At 43.5% G+C, this 24,031-nt stretch overlaps 1 protein-coding gene across 2 annotated transcripts in view; it reads right to left on the bottom strand.

The window, feature by feature from the left end:
* LOC117464347 (PH and SEC7 domain-containing protein 1-like) overlaps nt 1–23,719 on the bottom strand; it is a 76,542-nt gene extending 52,823 nt beyond the window's left edge. Inside the window, exons 1-5 of one of the 2 annotated variants that reach the window (XM_034106724.2) lie at nt 23,619–23,719; nt 22,312–22,779; nt 9,238–9,432; nt 5,456–5,536; nt 4,434–4,546 (exon numbers count right to left, since the gene is read on the bottom strand). In XM_034106724.2, the coding sequence (XP_033962615.1) occupies nt 4,434–4,546; nt 5,456–5,536; nt 9,238–9,432; nt 22,312–22,779; nt 23,619–23,716 (955 nt within the window). In that variant the 5' untranslated portion in view covers nt 23,717–23,719. Of the gene's footprint in view, nt 1–4,433; nt 4,547–5,455; nt 5,537–9,237; nt 9,433–11,666; nt 12,036–22,311; nt 22,780–23,618 lie in introns of those variants that run through there. The other variant, XM_034106725.1, reaches the window with a different exon arrangement.
* Between the last annotated feature and the right edge of the window lie 312 nt (nt 23,720–24,031).

Here is a 24,031-nt window from a genome sequence, read left to right as displayed (position 1 = left end):
TTCAATGCGAAACACAAAACCAACATCTGCCGTTAGCTGTTAGCACTCAGAGCTCACAGCTCTTCATATCTGTTCAGAAACTAGACAAAAGTTAAACAAGTACAAACCACAGACTGCCTGTGTCATGGTGAACACAGTCGCTGGTTTATTTATGTCTGTATTGGCCGTTGTTGTGAGTGTGGACGGTCGGAGCATTTACAACGTTAGCTTAGCCGATCTCCATTCAGAAAACACGCATTTTAAAAGGATTTTGGCCTGCCGTCTTGTCTGCAGACTTGTCAAAGCATTAATTCATGGTTTTTATCAGTATGTTGTTACTTCGGCATCATTTTGAAACATGTATTACAATTAAATCATGGTAAAATATGTTCATTTTTCCCCCTTGCCAGCGATTATCTTACTAGTTTAGCATATTCAGCACAGTTTTTGGCCCGGAAAGAACCTGGATTTGGGAGAGTCAGAACAACTGTGAAACAGTACTACCCGTTAGCCGGAGCTACCCCTAGTGGAAACGCAACAAAAAACTGTCCGGGCACGGCGCTCCGCGCTGTAGTGGAAATGTGCCATGAGAGAGCTTACTGTTTCCAACAAACATTTAAAGTCTTCTTTCAGCATTTCTGACTGTTGTTTCACATTTGTTCCAATATGCAGTACCACATTTTTCACAGTCAGATGTTCAGCCCCAATATGCAGGATCTTCTCAGCCAAGTCAGAGACCATATTTTTGGGAAAACTGAGTACTTTAGTGTTGATCTTACTACACTTTCAGCAGAGTCACCCACAATCAGAGTTTAGGCCCAGTCGTTAGCTTTCCCTCTAGCCTTTTACTTTTGGAGTAGCTATTGGTCCTTGAAGGGCGAATTAGACTGTTGGGGGCTGTCACAATCTAGATAATTAATGGAGAAATGATACAGGATTGTAATCATTGCAGTGCCCAAGTTATTGTACAAAAAAACTGTTTTTAGTTGATTAATGCAATTTTTAAACATTTATAAATAAAAAATCTATTTTCTCATTTAATTTGTTTAAGTCGTACCACGTTGTACAATGGATAAAATCATTATGCCAAAGTTTAGGGGCCATGCTTTACAGTGATTTTAGAACAGCTTAGGGGTTGTGCTGGTGTGTGCTTCATTTCTGTCACGATCTGTCTGTATTGTATTTTGTCTTGTCTTTTTCTGTCCTTTGTTTCATGTTTTATTTTGAAAGGTCTTCACCCCCCGTCTTGCCTGTTTCTGTCTGCGTTGTGTCTTGTTTAAATCTGTCTGTGGTTCCCTGTCGTTAGTTTCCCTGGTGTATCTGATTACCCAATTGTGTTCACCTGTGGCCCCTGTGTTTTCTCCTCCCTCCTCACCTGTGTCTTGTTTGTATGATTAGTCTTGTGTGTATTTCAGTTCTGGTTTTTCTGTCTGTCTTTGTCGGTTCGTCTTGTGTCATGACTAGTTCGTCGGTGAGTGTTCTGTTTTGTCTTTGTTTATCACCTAGCCTTGAAATAAAGGAATTTTCACTTTATTCTGCATTTGGGTCCTGCCTGCTTCACACACCGTAACATTACGAACCGACCATTATGGACCCAGCAGACTCAGCCCATTTGATGCTACAGGCGGAATGTCTTGGATACTCTCTGGAGTACATTTTTTATACGTGGAAAGGCGCCTCATCTAGACGGGGTAGAGAGGCTGCGTTGAAGGAGGCACGTCAGGAGGTTGCTCGCAAGCCCTGGCTCTGGAGCTTGTTGCCCGAGTGGCTTAGGGTTTTCTCACGTAGCCCTGAGTGCCAGTCTTCATGTTCTGACCCTTTCTTGGGGTCTGGTCTGGCGTTTGGAGGTCCACGAAGCCTCCAAAAGACTCCTAAGAGACGCAAGGCCAGGGTTCCAGCCCCAGTTCAGGCTCCAGAACCGGCCTACAAGGCCATGGATCCATGCACCAGTACCGGCCCACGCAGCCATGCTTCCATTCTCCATTACCTGGCTTACACAGCCAGGGTCCAGGCTTCCGCTCCGCGCCCAGCAGCAATGGTTCCGACTCCAGAACCGGTCCCCACAGCCATGGTTCCGGTTCCAGAACCGGCCCATGCAGCCATGGTCCCAGCCCCAGTCATGGCCCCAGCAGCCATGGCTCCGGCCCCAGCAGCCATGGTTCCGGCTTCAGTACCGGCCCCAGTAGCCATGGTCCCAACTCCAGTTTCAGCTCCAGGACTGGCTCTCCGGCCGACGCCAGCTCCCCGTGTCCTGTCGGCGTACCGGCCGACTCCAGCACCTCGTCTCCTGTTGGCTCTCCAGCGGACGCCAGCTCCCCGAGGCCTGTTGGCGTACCGGCCGACGCCAGCTCCCCGAGGCCTGTTGGCGTACCGGCCGACGCCAGCTCCCCGAGGCCTGTCGGCGTACCGGCCGACTCCAGCTCCTCGTCTCCTGTTGGCTCTCCAGCCGACGCCAGCTCCCCGTGTGCTGTCGGCGTACCGACCGACACAAGTCCCCTCTCAGGTCTCCTGTCATGTTCCCTCTCGAGTTCCCTCTCCAGTTCCCTCTCGAGTCTTCTCTCCAGTTCCCTCTCAAGTTCCCTCTCGAGTTCCCTTTCAATTCATCTCTCGAATCTCCTCTCGAGTTACCTCTCGAGTCCCCTCTCGAGTCCCTGTTCAAGACACTTCTCAAGTCCCCTCTCGAGTCTCTTCTCGAGTCCCCTCTCGAGTCTCCTCTCGAGTCCCCTCTCCAGTCACCTCTCGAGTCCCCTCTCAAATCACCTCTCGAGTTCCCTCTCGAGTTCCCTCTCAAGCCCTCTCTCGAGTTCCCACTCAAGTCCCTACTCAAGTACCGTTGGAGGTTCCGCTGGGGGTCCTGCCAACCCTTTGTCCTGTCCCGTTGGAGGTCCCGCCGTCTACTCTCCTGCCGGGGGTCCTGCCAACCCTTTGTCCTGTCCCGTTGGAGGTCCCGCCGTCTACTCTCCTGCCGGGGGTCCTGCCAGTCCTGTGTCCTGTGCCGTTGGAGGCCCCGCCGACTACTCTCCTGCCGGGGGTCCTGCCAACCCTTTGTCCTTTCTCGTTGGAGGTCCCGCCGTCAACTCTCCTGCCGGGGGTCCTGCCGGTCCTGTGTCCTGTGCCGTTGGAGGCCCCGCCAACTGCTCTCCTGCCGGGGGTCCTGCCAATCCTGTGTCCTGTGCCGTTGGAGGCCCCGCCGACTACTCTTCTACCGGGGGTCCTGCCAACCCCATGTCCTGTTTTGTTGGAGGCCTCAACATTACATGTCTCGCCGGGGGTCCTGCCAACTCCTTGTCCTCTTCTGTGGGGAATCTTGCCGACACCTGTCCCACCGGCTCTGGTTACTGTCCGGTCAACACCGGCTCCTGCCCGGTCCCCTGAGAGCTGTGGTCTTCGCCCCTCCTCGAACTCTGCCTTGCCCCCGGGCCGTCCGCCCGAGAACCCCTTTTTGAACTCTGCCTTGCCCCCGGGCCGTCCGCCCGAATTCCCCTTTTTGAACTCTGCTTTGCCCCGGGCCGTCCGCCCGAGATCCCTTCCTGGTCCTCTGCTTTGCCCCCGGGCCGTCCGCCCGAGATCCCTTCCTGGTCCTCTGCTGTGCCCCTGGGCGGTCAGCTCAGTCCCGTCCTCCGGACCCCCTCCACCCACCCTGCTTGAGGTTTTGGACTTTTGTGTTTTTGTTTTGGGACGTCTAGGATCCGTCCCTTGAGGGGGGGGTACTGTCACGATCTGTCTGTATTGTATTTTGTCTTTTTCTGTCCTTTGTTTCATGGTCAGGACTCCCTGGAAGAAGAGATCTTGTATCTCAATGGGACATTCCTGGATAAATAAAGGATAAATAAAATAAAAATAAAAATGTTTTATTTTGAAAGGTCTTCACCCCCCGTCTTGCCTGTTTCTGTCTGCGTTGTGTCTTGTTTAAATCTGTCTGTGGTTCCCTGTCGTTAGTTTCCCTGGTGTGTCTGATTACCTGATTGTGTTCACCTGTGGCCCCTGTGTTTTCTCCTCCCTCCTCACCTGTGTCTTGTTTGTATGATTAGTCTTGTGTGTATTTCAGTTCTGGTTTTTCTGTCTGTCTTTGTCGGTTCGTCTTGTGTCATGACTAGTTCGTCGGTGAGTGTTCTGTTTTGTCTTTATCACCTAGCCTTGAAATAAAGGAATTTTCACTTTATTCTGCATTTGGGTCCTACCTGCTTCACACACCGTAACGATTTAATTAGCATATCCACTTAAATAACACACATATGGAAAATGATAATGCTATTATAAAATTACAATATTATTTTTTATGCATAACCATTTGTATTAAGTCTCCAATGGGCTTCCACAGATTTCACTTGTCAGTTGATAAACTGTTATTATAAAATATGTCTTGACGCTTTAACGATGGCTGGTTGGGTGTATTAAGGATCCAGATTTTTTATTGCTGGTACTTAGAACCACTCCTCTGCAGTACGACTCACCCTCTGACGGTATGACTTTTGGGTTGCAGTCCAAATAACGCTTAGAAAAGTGTGCCAGCACCCTCTCCCTCTCCTGAGTCTCCCCCATCAGGGCAAACTGCCGGAGGAAAGTCCTGCACACACAAACACCACATCAGTCAGGTTCCTTAGTTTCTATGTGAATACCTCTTCAAAGAGTGATCATCACTTTTATGTAATTAAATATAATAAGTTGCCAGAGATAGAAGGAACCTTAGTATATTTACTCATGTTTTGTATTTACTTTAAACGTATTTACTACATGTAAGAGAGAAATATAGCGTGTTCAACTTTATTATATTTATCATACAGCTGTCCTTGGTTTTTGTTATTTACAACTTGTAAAACATGATCAGTCTTAGAATAGAAACTACCTACTAAGATAAAACAAAGTGAATAAACTCCACCTCAACCTCCTTCAACATTAACATTTAAAATAACTTTACCGTTTTAAAAACAGATTTAAAACACATGATAGTGGAATTAGCCCATACTTCAATGTGTTAAACTGCCTTAAAATAAAGGGGAGTATAAGAATAGAAGCAGCATGATTAGCATAACAAATATCTGAGTAAATAAAATAAATGACTATAGTATAAACCTCTGTTACACAATACACACTGTCTTCTGGCTGTAGGTACTAGACACACTGTCATTTACTCTGAATGCAACACCAAAGCTGCCCTCTAGAGGGCAGCGTTTTACAGTGGAGAGCATTTACTACATGCAAACAAAACAGACTTTTAATTAAAATTAGATCTTTTCATAGGAAGATAACACACATCAAGACCACCATCATAGTCTAAAATAATTATTAAATCATTAGAATATCTTATTTTGGAGGGAGTGCAATAACATTTCAATGGCTGGTTATTTGCCAGACAATAATTTAAGATTTAACAACTGTTTTATGAAAAACAGACTGGCACTGACTTAATACATGAAATGTATTGATATGTAATGTAATTATAAGTGTTTTTAAATATCCAGTAATGTGTTCTCACCGCAATGCCTGGTCAATAGCGAGGCCCGCAAAGTCGAAGAAGCTCAGATACTCTTCTGCAACCATTCGGCTGAAGTCATTACTGTAGACAGACAGACAAGAGATAATATTACATACTTAGTAGAAAATATAACAAAATAAAGACAACAAAAACCAAATCCAGTGTCTATAAAAGCACAAAGTGTCAATGAAACGTCCACATTCTTTCTACCGGTAATCTTTCTGAGCTCAGTGAATGGCCTCAGTTTGTGTTGTCGGTCAGTCAGCCGGAGATGCAGACTGGACAGAAACAATAGGAGGAGATTCCCAGGGTGCATTTGTCAGTGAGGAAAACCCTTTAATCCATCACGTTTTCTCGTCAGCCAGCAAACAGCTGGCAGACTGACGGGCTGATCGAGCGGAGCATCGCTGCAGGAATGCAGATGCAGTGAAACACAAATCTTTATTGGCAGAATGTAGAGTGGCATACAGTCAGTATGTATAGGAATGTGCAACAGTATTCAATCATTAAATAAACATATGCAGCAGAAAGAAGCTGCAGTTTCAGAGTACCAGAGTTAGCATTTAGAATAAGAAGAGTGCCATTAGCTTCAGCTGATTCAAAATGCTGCAGCACGCGTATTGACCAAAGGGACCATATTACTCCTGTATTGGCTGCTTTGTACTGGCTCCCTATACAACACAGGATATAATTTAAATTCGTCTTCTCCTCACCTACAAAGCCTTTAATGGGCAGGCACCAGCTCATTATACCCTACTGTCCCACTAGGGCATTGCGTTCCAATAATGCAGGGGATTGGTTGTTCCTATACCCCAGCCAGGGCTCGACATTAAGGACTGCCCGATGGCCCGGGGCCATCTAGTATTTAGCTCGGGCAATGAAGCCTCACCTGCTGGTTGCCCGATCGGGCAATCTATTATGCCAGTATCATGCAGCTCGCGGATCCAGTAATGAGTGACCCGACAGTAAAACTAAACATATCTATAACTAGTTTAGGTAGTTTGAGAGGTAATTAAAATAGCTACGTGTGATATTCTAACCTTGGGAGGGTTACTTTGTAAATGTAATCAGTTACTGAATACATGGCTCTGAAAGTAATCTGAATACAGTTACAAGTTACGTAATCAGATTACTTTTAGATTACTTTTGGATTACTTTCTTTTTCCATAACAGATGGGTATGTTTTGGTGAACAGGAGACACAAAAAGCTGCAAAGCAAAAGGAAACTGAACGTGTTTTTACTGTTTTAATGGCTTATCAAGAGCACAACTGAAACATCACATCTGAAACGATGTAACAACATAATAAACTTGTTGGGGATGCAGCTTGGGATGTGAGGAGTGAGGGACACGGCAGAACGGGCGTGTCGCCTTCTGTCCTGCCAGTGTTGGCAGGACATGAATTAAAATGTCGAACTCGGACTTCATTTTAAGGACATTTCGGCCAGGGGTGTATTTTTGTTTAAGCACCGGATTGGCAAAACAGGAGAGTGTGCACCAGTCTGCCTTGATCTATGAATTCATGTCTGTGACACATTCATGCCCGCAGCTGTTTTATAGAAGGAAAACCTCCTTCACTTCATGAAATCTCTGCAGCGCCAGGAGGCAGCGGGAGGGTTAACTCAGCCTCTGAGAAGACGAGCCTTTCACGCACCGCCTTCACTGTGTTTACCTTCAGAATCATTAGAAAGGCTAAAGAGCGGTGTGGCTGATGTGTTTAACCACACACACCTCTACACACACACACACACACACACACACACAGACGCGCGATTTAAACGCAGACTTTTGTTCCCCCATGTTTCGTTGTTATTGTTTCACTGAGCGGACCCGCCCCTTTTTTTCAAACGCTCCCTTTTTTGGTCCATCTGCGGCGTAATAGGTTTTGTGCGCTGTGATAATTCGGCTGTACCTTTTAGTAATGAATATTAAATGTTGTGAGGAAATCTTTCCACCAATAATTCCAATAAGTAATCCAAAATGTATTCACTTCAGGTTTACGAAAGTAACTGTAATCAGATTACTCGTTTTTCAAATGTAACGCGAGCTGAATACAGTTACTTGATTTTTGTATTCTGATTACGTAACGCCGTTACATGTATTCCGTTACAACCCAACCCTGGATATGACTACCTGCTTATTAAAAGACACCTAAACAATAAGTGTCGCTATGCAACTGGATGAGGCCACAAAGTATAGCGCAGCATTATGCATCTGTTTCCATGCCCACCGGAACCTCGAGGCATTACCAACAGATCAACGCACAATCAACCCACACAGGACATCTCTTTCTCCACATTAAGTGTTAGACATGAGAATTTACTATTCTTGTCTGTCACATACTCTTCTTGTCTGTCACATAAGTGGCGCAACTGAAGCGGTATTGCTCTAAAGGGAAATTATTTTGACCGGACATTTTGACCAAAGAGATTTAGATTTGCCGGCTAACGGGAACTCTGACGTCACCACTTTGTGTGCTTGGCGGATGCGCTCGGCTCCTCTCGACTGCTGCTCGGGTCTGCTCGGTCAGCTTCCGGATGAGGAGGCATTCGTTCGACCAACTTACAGTAGATAACATTACAAACATTTTTAACAGGGGCCATAATAGTGTAAATAATGTTTTGGCAGTTATAACTGAATGTAATGTTTTCTACTTTTTTCCATCTGGGAAGGCATTTGCCTTCATCAGATAGAAAGTGTTTTGACCAACAACTTAAGTGTTTCTTATAGCGATGCAGGGCATGCAAGCGAGCAAACACAAACAAGAACAAACAAACAAGTGAAATGAATAATAAAATTGAAATTGTACAATATAATATTGTGGTGGTTCATCTTATAATTCAGTCTAGAGAATGCACCAGACAGCACCTGCAAAAATCTAAATTTTCTAGGGGGAGGCCCCTCAAACCCTTCGTGCTTCATTTCGTCCGCACGCATTTTTCAGGGCCATCTGTAAATTAGCTTAGATGGCCCACAAGGAAAACCGGTACTTTTCAGGCTGTAGCTCCGAGCCGGCCCTGACAACGCGTTGGTGTGAAAGGGGCATCAGTAAAGTACAATGGGAGCCAGAGCCTTTTGCTATCAAGATCCTCTTTTGCGGAATCAGCTTCCAGTTTGTGTTGGGGCGGCAGACACCCTATCCATTTTTAAGAGTGCAAAACACTATTATTACATAATGCAGGATAGCAAAAAAAAAAAAGGGGTCGTACACAACAAAACAAGCACACTTTAGAGATGTTCAGACACTTATGCTTCATGTCCACCATATCAGACAAGGAAGCTATAAGACAAGCTTCTCCAATCGATGGGACGCTCAAGCGTTGACATACCCTATCATGAAATGCACCTGATTGGTCCGTGGTTATCTGATTGTGTTTGTGAGCCCTGTTCAGAAACTTTCCATCCAAACCATCCACAAAGACATTCTGAAAACGTTTGATTCAGGAAATAGGCTATGCCACTGCTGAATCCTGTTTCATTCTAGAACTACTTCTTCCAGTTTGATAGCTTGGTTTAAGTTTTGTGAGCCAGCTGTGTCAAGCTGGACAGACTAAATTGTATAAAGTTAGGATTTTCTTTATACTTTATTCAAATACATGGCATGCAATGGCCAATTATGTGTGAAAGTTAGCTTCCGCAAGTGGCACACATTGCTCTGAATTAACGACTTGTAAATGTCGTTAATGGGGTCGTAAGACTGGATAAACGCTATTTAAAAGCAGTTGATTAACCATTTACATAAGCATTCATGATACAACCCAATAAGATCATACAGTAGCTCACTTCTTGCTGAGGTGCCGCGCCACATCGGACTTCCTGAAGCCGTCCAAGTTAAAGAGACGTTTGGCCAGGCGTCTGGCGGCTGCCACGTCAGCACGGTGGCTGCCATTGGTGAGGGTCTCACTGCTGCCCAGACCCAGTCGCTCACTGAGGTCCTGGTCCAGCTCCGAATCTGTCGCCAGACGGGCCTTGTCCCTGCTGAGAAGACAGCCGGTGGGGGTGGGGGTTGAGAGGGTGAACACGGGGCAGAAGTAGTGATTAGACACAAATAAATTGGACAGAACAGGATATGAAAAGAAAGGGAAATGAAGAACATTTTTGGTCGAGGAGTGTTAAGTAGAAAAAATGATATTTGTCTAAATAATTGAAAAGGAAAGACAGAAGGGCATTAAAAGAGGACAAAAGAATGATGGAGATATAATAATAAAACTAATAACTGCGGTATATCAATAATGTAATATTACTAAAATCTGATCTGTGCAGCACCGTGAGTTTCCAGCAGTGAAAGAATAGTGGAGACGAAAAGTGCAAAGCCAATCAAAAGAAAGTAGATTATACATCTAATAAGTAAAACTGTATTTTAAAATATAAGATGAATGGTGAGCGGATAGAGGATTCAAAGACATGGGAGAGATCTGAGGTAATATATACAGAGTAGTAAACAAAGCCTATACTGTATATTCATTAAATGTAAGCAAATCATTTGATATTCAAACACTAGCTTTGGCATGATTATACACTTCACTTTTGCTGGCTTGTTATCACTTCCCAATGAAGCCCCTTCAAAGCTTAAAGCAGTTCAGACGGGCAACACTTCTTACATCTGAATTATCCTGTGATAACAATGTAAGCATGTTATGTCACACTGAGCTGAAATAGAACTACTTGTCTGGCTTCTGGACAACAGAAACAAGGCCTCTGAGTTCAGTTACTTAAACATCGACATGATGCTGACTTTCATTGATGCTGTCAAGAGCAGTGTGACAGTTCCCGTCATGCCTCTTGGGCTGACAGAAAGGAAGTGGCAGTTCAACAGCTGAGAGTTGTATTCCAAAGAGCAAAGAACACTTCCTGAACAAGTGAGTCTCTCATTTGGATGTCTCAGCGTGAGGAACAAGCCAACACAACCCACAGTCCCAGGGCTTTGCTTCGCACACTCACACATCCTCACACTGTAAGTGAGTCAGACGGAATCACACCAGAGCAAACAGTAATTAATAACACGGGCCGACTAGGGAAGAAAGCTCGAAGGGTTCAACGGTCAACTTTGGTTTCACAAAGAACACAGAAGAACAAGAACTACATTTACAGCCAATGCAAGGCTGTACTTAGGCCCTGTAGAGCTTTGAGCTAAATGCTTAGCATAGCATGTATAATGTTTACAATGCTATCATTGTAGTGTAATGTGTTTGCATGCTGCTAATTAACACAAGCTACCGCTAAGGCTGAAGTGACACTTAAAGTGTTGCACTAGTGACTAAATACAAATGTGAAAATTATAATGGAGCAAGATAAAAAGTCAATTGATTTCAAAAGAGACATGTGTGTGGTCTGCGGACATGTGTCTTCTTTAATACAGCATGATGTTGCTTTGTAAATGATAGACCTATTTAGAGTGACATAAATAATAAAGCAGGGCATGTTTGGGGCAAGGCTGCCTTGTGACGACAGGTCTCAATCCCAGTGTTGTTTGGTTTGGGTGTTGTTCCAAACATTTGGACTACCTATGTTGTAAATGTATTATCTTTTCAATGTACACACGGCATCTATTGCACGTCTGTCCGTCCTGGGAGAGGGATCCCTCCTCTGTTGCTCTCCCTGAGGTTTCTCCCATGTTCCCTTTAAACTGTGGGTTTTCTCCGGAAGTGTTTCCTTGTACGATGTGAGGGTCTAAGGACAGAGGGTCTAAGGGCAGAGGGTCTAAGGATAGAGGGTCTAAGGACAGAGGGTGTCGTATTACTGATATTCTGTACACACTGTGAAGACCACTGAGACAAATGTAACATGTGTGATATTGAGCTATATAAATAAACATTGATTGATTGATTCATGTTTTCTTCTTAAATAAGGTCAAACTGTTTTCATGAAAGTCAATAGTAACATTTGGTTAAGGTATTTTTAGCATTCATTTGTACTTGGCTCAACTCTCTCACATAGCCTCTAGTTCCAAAAAGCCAAGGTGACAAACCAAACAAATGGCCAACATCACAATGACTAGGTCCAATACTATATCGAGTCTAGAGGAATAAGCAACATTGCCATTGCTACAACTTTGCAAACATTGTTATGGGAGATGATACTGTTTTAAAACCGAGGTGAACAGCTTGCAAATAGAGACGACACAGCTCCTGACACCCAGGCTCAATTTCATAATCAAATCCTCTGACATACGTGCGAAGACATGTGAGACAGGTTCCTGGGTGGGGACCTACCTGTGGAAAGACCGCCTAATGGACAAATATCTCTCCTCTCCGACTGCAGCTGAACCCTGACAGCAGAAGACAGACGGTGTCCTCACTGCTGTGCCCTGAACACCACCTCTTCTCTGACTGCTAGCCCGGACAACCCCTCCTCGCCGCCGCCCGGCCTTGTAACCTGAACGCATCACTGTGGCAGAGCAGCACCTGTAGTCTCTCCCGTGGGGTCTGCAGACTTTAACATTCCTCTGCTTGGTTTCCACTCAGAAAGGGACTTCATGTTTTCCTCCACTTTCCACTCCCTCTTTGTTTGCTGTCATCTGATCCTCACGGCAGGATTCCTTCCCTCCAAAGCAAAGTTCTGTTTGTCCTGCAATGCCTCTCCTTCTCTATCTTTTTCCCTCGGAGTCTGTTTGCTGTTGTTCCCACTTTTCACTCCTCCCTCTCTCTCTCTTTCTCCCTCCCTGTTCCACTGTGTACACTCTCACTCTCCCCTGCTGACCTTGGATTCTAAGCATGGCATGAAACTTGGCTTGTCTGTTGCCTAAAAATCCCACTCCCTTTTCTTGTCTACCCATACTCCATTCATTCCTTTCTCTCGCTCTCTGCATCTCCGATTACACACAATCAGTAAATCCATCCTCTGTGTGTTGTACAGATTCTGGTTGACCTTGTTTCTGGTGTGAGCTTTGAGCACACCTACATAGGAAACAAAGATGTATGATGTGCCAGGTATGAAGTGATATATCCACTGGGTGTGTGCCTTAAACTGTTTCCTACAACAATAACTGCCCAGGGGGGAGAGTTGGTGGCCTTTTGTTAACGCACGAGTCCATTGTCTAATCTGTTTACACATACGCTTCATCAAGGCCTGAGGAGTGTGTGCACCATCATAAGATTAGGCCAGCAATGGAGTTTAGGCTCAGCCACCTGTTTGTATTGTCTCATTTAGAGCCAAGAGGTCCTGAGAGAATTCTTGCTTTAACGGTATCCCCCGCTTCATTCTGTCCACTGGATGGCTCTGCACAATGAGCCTCTGTCTAATGGTGCAGACTATCTGAAAAGGGAGATGTGAGAATAGGAGGAGGGGGGGGGAGGGGGGGAGGGGAGTGAAATTCCAACTTTTATCAAAGTATGGACTCCAGAAATATTTGTCTCGCTCCTGGATTCCACAGAGTCAGGCTTGTTAGAAAAGCACGATAAGATTGGTGGTAAAGCAAATATTTATCTGCGCTAGTCCGGTGTGATTCTGTTCTCATATAAATAGTTCTATCAGGAAGATGGGATAACATTTACAAGTTTATATCCCTAGTCCAGGGGTCGGCAACCCGCAGCTCTCCAGCCACATGTGGCTCTTTAAGCCCTCTGAGCTTAGACATAAATAAGAAGGAAATAAAATAAAAGTATTTGTGGGACTATTTATATTTTGTTGCACGGTTGAAAATGTTTCGTATCTTGTATTTTGAGGTGATACTGTGACACATAAATAAAAAACAAAACGGTTTTAATTAGGTCAACTAAAATATGCGTCACATCCTGCTCCGGTCCCGCGCGAGCGCCTTTTCCTGCAGGCGAATAACCTGACCCCAGCTCGATGAGTGAACTATGGATAAATCAAAGAAAATAAATCCTGTGTTCCGGAGGCTTACGGCCCGTCCACACAGCGGCGCGCGCTGACGCTTGCCGGCGGGCGTGTCTGAAACTCGACCAACAACCAATCACATGAATCTCCCGCCCCTGACACACAAGCAGCGGTTTGATTGGCTAGAGCTTGTACTGGCATATGATTCGATTGGCTGACGCTTCTGCCGAGGCGTCAAAAGTTGAACATTGCTCAACTTTTGCAGCGAGCCACGCCAGCTACGCTCCGCGTCGCTTCCCACGATGCATTTCGGCTAAAAGTGACGTCACCCCATTCAAAGTGAATGGTGAAGCGTCAACGCACGCCGCTGTGTGGACGGGCCGGCGGAGCTGGCGGAGCGTAGCTAGGTAGCTGGCGGAGCGTAGCTGGCGGAGCGTAGCTGGCGGAGCGTAGCTGGCGGAGCGTAGCTGGCGGAGCGTAGCTGGCGTGGCTCGCTGCAAAAGTTGAGCAATGTTCAACTTTTGACGCCTCGGCAGAAGCGTCAGCCAATCGAATCATATGCCAGTACAAGCTCTAGCCAATCAAACCGCTGCTTGTGTGTCAGGGGCAGGAGATTCATGTGATTGGTTGTTGGTCGAGTTTCAGACACGCCCACCGGCAAGCATCAGCGCACGCCGCTGTGTGGACGGGCCGTTACAGGTATGTTTGATATGTGGAGAGAAGTTGTTAAAGGTGCTGCAGCTTTTACGTATCGAGGAGAAAACAGCTGACGATCTTCAGTCATAATGCAATCAGTTAACTCTTTTTAGGGTGCAGCTATATGTTTTATTTATTTCAAAGTGGGCCCATTTTAATTGTATTTTTTTTCCTTCAAAATGTGCAGAGGTCTCCCCAAGTGCTGTGTTTAATTTATTTTAAAGTAGGCCTGTGTATTTTTTTTTATTCTCCTTACAAGAGTTCTTTGTTTCTTATTAGAGGTTAACAGTTTTATAAATAATAAATGCAAAAAAACTGTAGTTTTTGTCTATGATATAACAGTAAATACAACTTTATAAGCTATCAAATATGTTTTGCGGCTCCAGACAAAACAAATTGTTGGGCAAAGGGGGCAAAATGGCTCTTTTGGTCAAACAGGTTGCAGACCCCTGCCCTAGTCACTCAATAGCAAGAAAAGAGGGAGCAAAATGAACATGCTAAACCACGGGTGGCCAGACTATGGACCGTAATCCAACTGTGGCCCATTTATGAATGGCCTGCAGTGAAATAACTAGAATAAGGCTTCAGTGTATTTCTAATACATCTGTATTCTGTATACAGTACGTTGCACATTCTTGTTTGATTATATAAGTCAGCTCTATTCTGCCATCAGCAAAAAAGTATACATTTATAATATATCTGCCTGAAAACGTATGAACACATTTTAGATTCAGACATCTTTATTCCTCACAAAATTAGCATTTCATTTACACAAAATATTCTAATATTTGAATATATATTATTCAGTTTATTCCTACTGATGCGATTTTAGAAACAAAATTACAGAAATGGTTTGGTTTTGTCCTGTTTTTTTGTGTAGCATAAATCGAATACATCACACTTTGTTTTGAGACTGTTGTAAAATGACAAGATAATCCCCTGAATATTTTTTGTGGGAAGTGGGTGATTCAACCATATATTAGATATTGTAATTATTATTATATACCATTTTAGACTGAAAGATATACTTTTTGAAACATGTTTGTACGATAATAAAAAACAAATAATGCCAAACTATTTAGTAGTGTTGGGTGGTTATTTTAATTAAAAAAATGTTTTTTCTTTTGCACTGGGGTTTCTGGTCTATAAACGCTGAAAATTAAGCATTTACTTTTGTTTGGTCATGAGCTAATTTTTCTACTTATAGCTCAGAATCAAACACGTTTGGCCACACAAACTGTTTTTAGCTTTCATGCAGTATTTCTGCATTCATATTTAGACTTATATCGACGCACACAAACAAACAAGACATACCTTTGCTAATGCTGCTCAGTTACACGCCTTCATTTCATTACATTATCAAGAGCACCTGACAGTATCATTCCTGTCCTTTAACGCCATCTAGTGGTGAAGGCAGTGAGGTGACCAGGTGCAGTGACTGCCTCTGCAGTGCTGTCACATTCAGTTAGGTTAGGGTGACATTCTCCATCACACATAATATCCTTAGCATTTAACTTTCACACAACACAATAGCCGACTGTTGTCCCTGATATTTTGCAGGAAGTCAGATGCTTAAAAAGAGCTCGAATATTATGTATGCAACGTGAAGACAAAGGATTCTAGATACAAGATAAAGTGTCATGAATGGCAGTGGGATGCTGGAGGGCAGGGGTCGGCAACAGGCGGACCGCGGTCCGGATCCGGACCCAGACGCCGACCTATACGGACCCGGAGCTATAATCAATACATTAATAAGGGATTTTTCGGCGCCTCCCGCTTTTTTAACGCTGATTTGGGTGACTTGTGTAATTCGTGGAGAACCGAAGAGTTTTCGTTTTGGGGGTGGGGGGGAGGGAGTCAGTCCGACAGACGGACAACTTCTCACTTCAAAAAAGAAGAAGAAATCTAGACCGCAAAAATAATTAAACAAGCGAGTAGGCCTACCTGTTTTTCCTGGCCAAGGACAGGTTCATGAACACAACACGAAAAGGAGTGCTGAGCACCGGAACGCCGCTCCAGCCCTTAAAATATTGCAATACCCATAAGGAGCTGTACACATGCCGCAGTGTTTGCGTGGCTGTGTCTTTAGTTGTAAGCACAGTGGCGATCTGTTGTTATTAGCATCTGGTTAGCTAGCTATGCTAACGAATTTAAAGAGCTTTTCTACAAACAGGTGGAAGAGAGCTCTCTCCTGAGAGGCTCAAATAACCTCAGCTCAGTGGGCACACCTTGATATGATCCTTATAGTTATTAATGAGACTAAATGAAAAACAGGTATACAATACTATATGACAGCAACAAAAAAGTTGTTAAAAATAACAAGAATAGAGTTTAAAAGGGGAGTGATTTGTAAAATATCCAAAAAGTAAAATATGCTACAGTTCTGTTTCATATGGGTGTTGGGAGATGTATCCATAGATCTCTTAATGTTGCTCTCAAAGTGCATTACATTGATGCATTTAACTTCAATATTTAAACATTACACATATCCACAGTATTTAAGTAATGTTAATTGACAATAAATATTGTTGTTTTTGAATTGTACTTTCTTTATTTGATTGGCAGTCAGTTGTTGATTACATGCAGACGTTGATAAAGCTACAGGTCACTTCAATATATATCACACTAATTCATGAAGCAACTTAGACATTTTGATGTTCCGGACCTTTGCATGGGGACATTTCCTCTAACTGGACCTCGTTGAATTTTAGTTGAAGACCCCTGCTGTAGGGAAACAACCTTCCAAAAGCACCTATAGATACACATGCACATGCATGCACACAAATATGACATATGCACACACACACACACACACACACACACACACACACACACACACACACACACACACACACACACACACACACACACACACACACAACACACACACACACACACACACACACACACACACACACACACACACACACACACACACACACACACACACACACACACACACACACACACACACACACAAACACCAGCCTGACAGACAGCAGAGGGACCACAGGCAGAATCTAGCCATGTTTACTCAAGCTCCTCAGCTCCAAAATAGCACTGCAGCACTGCTCTGCTGCTAACGGGGGGCAACGCAAATTAATTAATCTGCATACTGACAACAGTCCAACTACTGGAACTGACATCAAAATTAAGGCAGTAAAAACAGTGTTACAATCCCTAGCATCAACACCTGATTATGATGTGCATTCATGTTGCCAATCTCAGGGGCATTCAAGGTGAACATTTTACCTAGGGAATGAACTGGAATTTATCGACATTTTATAGGAATTACCGAAAATAAAATAGAAATATTGGGGTTATACTGTATGCCCAGGCTGTATTTACCATGTCATACTCAAAGCTCACCCTTTCATACAAAGTCATAAGGAGACATAATACATTAATTTGTCGAAATGTGTGAAATATGACACGTGGTGAGTTAGGTGCTAGCAAGTTAACACATGTCAAAGCTAATGCTACTTTTAAAATTCGACAATGTAGGCTAGGAGGTACACACTTAGGGTGTAAATGTAAGTATTCATATATAAAAAAACATGTTTTACAATTAGGAATACATTGAAATAAAATAATTATAACTAAATGACCATGCTAATCCAGGCTACATCCCATGTGGTAACAGCTAACGCAAACTAGCAAAGACTAGCAAAAGGTGTGGACTGTTTCACTTCAAACTGTGTAATGTTACTATGCTTTAGGCTCTGTCAACTTAAATATCCTGAAATATATAAAAACTATATATATATTCACTCTTGTTATATAATAAAAACTTACATGACAGCATGAAGTCCTTTGGCTCAGACAGTGCAGTTGTTTGGGCTGCACATGTGGCACATGTGGTTGTAATTTAACTGTAAACCTATTCCTGTTTAATCTGATGCTGTTCTCTGCCTTTCATGGAAGAGAATGCTGCTGAATGCAGTCCTTTGTAACAATTACAAAGGTGCACTATTTAACATTCAATACGTTTTTTTTAGCTTAATTTAATAAACTGATAACTTGAGGGCTACATGTTTAAGAGATAGTGGTTTATTTGCTGTTGGTGTATTTTATTTATTTTATATGCATATAATAAATATAAGAACAAAACACAAAGGGTTGTGCAGATAATTGACAGATGATGAAAACTATTTATAGTCATATCATTTAAATATGTCTCTGGCCTCTGGATTTCAGTGGAGTGAAGGAATAAACAGGAAACTGATAAATATATGCAATAACAAACTTGACCCAGATTTTCACTCTCTCAGATACTTAGTGAATCACTGAAGACTTGCCACTAAACAGAGCATGTAGGCATATACATTGGGGATGGTAGATCACCAAAATACAATTATGCGTTAAGCAAGATGGAAGAAAAAAAGAAAAACATGGAAAATGATTTTCTTTATAGAGCTTAAATTTATAAATACTTACAAATGACTGAAAGCTATAGGCCTACTGCTTTGCTGCATGCAAATATGCAACAGTGTGCTAAGAAGTTCAAGTTATGAATTTTGTGATGTCATAATATGTCAATGTTGTGTTTATAACTTTTAAAACTTCCCTAATGGCCAAAAACATAATTTAATGCTCCTTATATAATATATTGTTCCCTATATAACCTTTCATGAGTGAATTTCACATCCTGACAAAATGCATTAGCCACTTTCACACCAAGTACTTTGCAGTACTTAGTTCCCAGCATTTAGTCTAGCAGGAAGGGCCCTCAGATTTTGAGATACCCCTACCCGAGGTAGAACAAAACACAACAATGATTTTTCTTATCTTTAGGGTCTCCCATTAAAGAAATTGATTGTTGTCAAATTTTATTTTGGGGGGAAAAAAGTTTTTTTGGTTGTTCTTTAGAACTACCCCAATCCCTGAAAAATAGCCAAATTAGACCAGGCCGAATGTGGGAAAGGTGACAAAAAAGCCCATAACTTGAGAATGACCACCCTTTTCCTCTTCAGATTTGCTGAGGTATGATGGCTGTCCTACATCACAAAATAGTCAGACAATTATTTACCTAAAAGAATACTGAATTATAGTCCTGTAAACTTAGCTTTAGTTTAGATGGAAATTGTACTTTTTGGTGATAGGAACATCTCCATCACTTTTCTCTCATTTATCAGAAAAACAGAAATCCCTAAAATATATACCATTACTGAATTGTCTAGGGTGCTATTGAACAGTAACCAGTAGTTGTTTGGACATATCTGGTACAGTTCTATTGCAAACTAGATTTATTTAGACATAGGCCTACCTCTTTTCTGATACAGTCAAATTCCGAGTGGGGGATAAGTGGCATAATAGCCTATAAGTTAAGAATGCTCACTCTGATGGTCATCATATATGGAAAGGGAAATACCAGGTGGCTGAACTACATCACCAAATAGTCAGAATAAGAGTAACCCGATCAAATAAAGTGTATCAGCTCGAAATTGCAAGCCTCTAAAACATAGGTGTAAATAGTACAGGTTTTATTGAAACTGGAACCTTAATTCAAAGTACAGTATACAAATCATCAAATAATTCTGTGAGAGGTCAAGTATATAGATACATGTACTAGAATAGAATGTTAAATGTCAGGTTCCTCAGAAACATTACGGGACACATTTTGACATTCGAATGAGAGAGAGATATGTCCCCATCAACACCATATGTGAGAACATTGGAAAAGACATGTCTAACTGTCTACCAGCATGTCATGCACTCACTGGCTGTGGCACAACAAGTAGTTTGTACAGAATAGGAAATACAACAGCATTCACCAAACTCAAGACCCATCTCAGCGAGCTCAAAGATCTAGCCCATTTTGGACTCTGCCAGCTTGGAAGAGTCTTTGCCAGTAAAAAGAGAATTTGCGCCTCTGCTATATGGAAAAAGGAAAATGGACTGATGTGTACAAACCTGGATGAACTGAGGTTCATTTGCATCAACAACAGATGCAGCCTCGGAAAATCTGCCGCCAACAGAGGATGCATTTCAACAACATGTACAAAGAGCAATGTTTCAGACAGCGATATGGTGTCACAGCCCAAACCCAAACCCTTGTTATGGAGTCCTATTGGCAAGGGGTGGATTGTCAGAGATGGGGCCATTCAACCAGTGCTATTTACAAAACCCCCAGCACCTACAGAAGTGAGAGACATTACTCACTTGTATTGCAAAGATGCAAAGTGTGGAGAGAGTGGAAAGTGCCAGTGCCTCTCTGTTGGCCTTCCCTGTACGGAGTTCTGCACCTGCTGTGCAGAATGTCAAAATGTATCCCCTAACGTTTCTGAGGAACCTGACATTTAACATTCTATTCTAGTATCTATATACTTGACCTCTCACAGAATTATTTGATGATTTGTATACTTTGAATTAAGGTTCCAGTTTCAATAAAACCTGTACTATTTAAACCTATGTTTTAGACTTAGAGGCTTGCAATTTAGAGCTAACTTTATTGTTCCTATCACCGAAAAGTACAATTTCCGTCTAAACTAAAGCTACGTTTACGGGACTATATAATTCAGTATTTTTTTAGGTAAATAATTGTCTGACTATTTGGTGATGTGGGACAGCCACCTGGTTCATACCTCAGCAAATCTGAAGAGGAAAAGAGTGGTCATTCTCAAGTTATGGGCTTTTTTGTCACCTTTCCCACATTCGGCCTGGTCTAATTTGGCTCTTTTTCAGGGATTGGGGTAGTTCTAAAGAATAACCAAACAATCATTGTTTCCATCAAAATTAAATTTGACAACAATCAATTTAATTTTCATTAATGGGAGACCCTAAAGGTAAGAAAAATCATTGTTGTGTTTTGTTCTACCTCGGGTAGGGGTATCTCATAGACTAAAGCCTTTTTTGAGGACTTGCTGCTAGACTATTATGGCGCGTTTCCACTGCAGGCCTCGCTCGGCCTCGCTCGGTTTGGTTAGGCCTTATTAGGCCCGGCTCACTTTAATGCTGCGCTTCCATTACAGTTTAGGAACTGGGGTAGTTACTATAGTAACACAGTGTAGGCGGAGCCGTGACGTCATCTTCAATGAGAGCCCCAGAAAAACAACACAGCCGTTAGCTCTTAGCACTCAGAGCTCACAGCTCTTCATACTGTATCTGTTCAGAAACTAGACAAAAGTTAAACAAGTACAAACCACAGACTGCCTGTGTCATGGCGAATACAGTCACTGCTTTATTTATGTCTGTATAGGCCGTTGTTGTGAGTGTGGGCGGTCGGAGCATATATAACGTTAGCTTAGCCAAGCTCCATTTAGAAAACACGCATTTTAAAAGGGTTTTTCGCCTGCCGTCTGTCTGCAGACTTGTCAAAGCATTAATTCATGGTTTTTACTAACCGGCATCATTTTAAAAACGTGTATTACAATTAAATCACGGTCAAATATGTTCATCTTGTTGTAGTTGTAGCCCCCTTGCCAGCGATTCTCTCTCTAGTTTAGCATACTCAGCCCGACTTAGCCTGGTTGTTCCTGGCCCTAGAACCACGATTTCATGGGGCCAGAAAAACTGTGAATTAGGACCCGCTAGCCTAGGCCAAGTGGAAACGCAACCAAAAACGGGCCCCGCACGGCTCGGCACGCTTAAAGCGAGCTCCGCGCTGCAGTGGAAACGCGCCATTAGTTCCCAGCACTTAGTTTAGTGCCCCCATGGAACTAAAGAGCAGATCGTGTTCACACCGGAATAAGTCCCTGAGGGAAGATTACGCAAATGAAGCCGCTGACGTCACTTCTTCTTCTTCTGCTTTGGGTTTATTGGCAGGCCGCAAACAACTTCACGGCGTATACTGCCCCCCGAAGTCCCCGGTCGGAAGTCCCCGCAGTTGCCTTCCGAGTAAATCGCCAGAACGCCGACATCTCCTCATCACTCCACCGCTCCCATGTTTGTTTTTTTGTGTTGCCATAATTATACTCTCTCCGTTGGTGCGCGGGGCTAATGCTAATGCCAGCAAATACAATGGCTGCTTCACAAAACTTTTCAGAGTTTTACGGGGCGTGGTTTGCAATTCGCCCAGCCAATCAGAAATTTGAACTTTTTTCTCCCCAGAAAAGTACCTGCTCTCTAGCAGGGACTGAAAAGGGGGGGAAATTCCACATGAACTAAGTTCTCTTTTTGGTGTGAACGCAAAATCTCAGGAACTATCGGAACTATAAGGGAAAAGTATGGTGAAAAGTACTCCGGTGTGAAAGCGCCTATTACTACACGTAGGTCTTCAACACACAGATATTTCCATTATCCATTTATTATTTGATGATTTAGTCTATAATCATTACTAAACAAAAAAGATTAACCAAACATGAAATAAAATAGTTGCCAGTGATTTTCCTGCCAATTAAGTAATCATTGCATCCCTTTAGTATTGACTTGCTGTGAACTCACCTTGGTAATGAGAAAGAAGGGTTGCTGTACCAGCTGCTCCCCAGCTGTGAATACCCTCGTCCTTTGGGTGGCGTGTCGTCCGAACCGCTGCTCAGCCTCTCGCTGGACGGGGCTCTGGTGGCGTCCGAGTCCCCAGTCATGGTAAAGATTGAATCGGAGATACTGGGCCTCTCATCGTGTGCCAGTGGGGCGAAGCTGAGCTGGACGATCTGCCTGGTGCTCTGGCAGACCGGACCGTGGATGGCAGGGGTTAATGTGGGCAGGTCAAAGGTCAGGACGGTTTGGGTGCTCGAGGTAAGCAGCTCCTCGCTGTCCAGGCTGTTGTATGAGGTGCCTTTGGCTCGGTGAGACTCCATGATGCTCTCAAAGTGGCGGCTGAAGGTGTCCTCTGCAGCACAGCGAGGGCCGGAGACCAAGATGGGGGATTTCAGGGCCGGGTGGTGGTTGTCAAAAAATGTTGCCATTGGTCTGGATAGAGAGGGAGGTTTTAGGAACACTGCAACAACACAGCTGTGTTTATAAAGAAAAGGTTAAATGTGCAAGGACATATCTAAAAAAAAAGAGGAACTCCAACTTTTTAAGCAATAGTTTAAATGTTTTTGAAGTAGGGTTGTATGAGGTACTTATCCATATACCTTGCTATCTTTACAATTGTTACTGCTTTACCTTGCTTTCAGACAGCACTTTCCGACAGGAAGCTGAAGCTGTTATCTATGCTTTGCCCAAAGCCACAAGACTGCATTGAAAAAACACACATTTTACCCAGAACACTGAGTTGCTGGTCTACTGCTTACTTGATTGGTTGTTTTGGTTGTGTAATTGATTCACTGTGGTGAATCTAAACCAACCAAAGTCACAAAATAACCCACCAACTGCTAACAGATCAAGGCAGAAGTAAACCAGCAACTCCTGCTCTCTTATATAGGTTTGGTGGGCTTTTTTATGTAAACAAAATAGGTTTTTCAGCTGCTTTGCTTCCTTGTTGATACTCCTATGTATTTGTCCATACGCTGGGTGTTCCAAACACTAACAACTGTATGTAATACATTGACTACAGATAAGTACCTCCTTCAATCTCCACTTCAACACATCACAGAAAACTACCTACAGTACAGTATGTGTCTGTCTGTGTACTGTATTGTTAGACATATCTGTTTACAATCTACTTGAAACATAGGTTTCCAACCAGTGAGATCAAATTCAGATAAAAAATACAGTTAAGGGGAAAATCCTGCTTCACTATAGTGTTTGTGAACATGTATGTATTTGCACCTGTGTGTATGCCTGTGAGTAAGTTTCATGTTCACCTCTTCATAAGGTGACCAAACACCTCTGGGTCCTCCTGAGCTGCATGCTGCTGCTTCCTGTTGTCTCCTTGCATCCTCACACTGGCCCAGCTCACCATTTCTTCCTCCTCCTCCTCTTCCTCTCCTCCTCCTCCTCCTCCTCCTCCTCCTCCTCCTCCTCCTCCTCCTCCTCCTCTTCTTCCTTATCCTCCTCCTCACCCTCTCCCCTTCTCTTCTCTGTGACCTCCCCATCTGTCCTACCATCAGCCAGACCCCCCAGTGGGCTGCTGCCTGTACCCGAGGTGCCCTGGACGCTGCGGTTACTCCCAAACGCAGAGTCGGCGTCGTCCAGCTCCGCCAGCAGCACCTCGTCTATGTCCGTCTCTCGGTAGCAGCGAAGAGGAACTGCATCAAGGTCAGTTTCTGAGTACTTT

This window comes from Pseudochaenichthys georgianus, chromosome 19 (genome assembly GCF_902827115.2).
Source record: "Pseudochaenichthys georgianus chromosome 19, fPseGeo1.2, whole genome shotgun sequence".
Taxonomy (NCBI): Eukaryota; Metazoa; Chordata; class Actinopteri; order Perciformes; family Channichthyidae; genus Pseudochaenichthys; species Pseudochaenichthys georgianus.
This window is presented reverse-complemented; position numbering and strand designations above follow the sequence as displayed.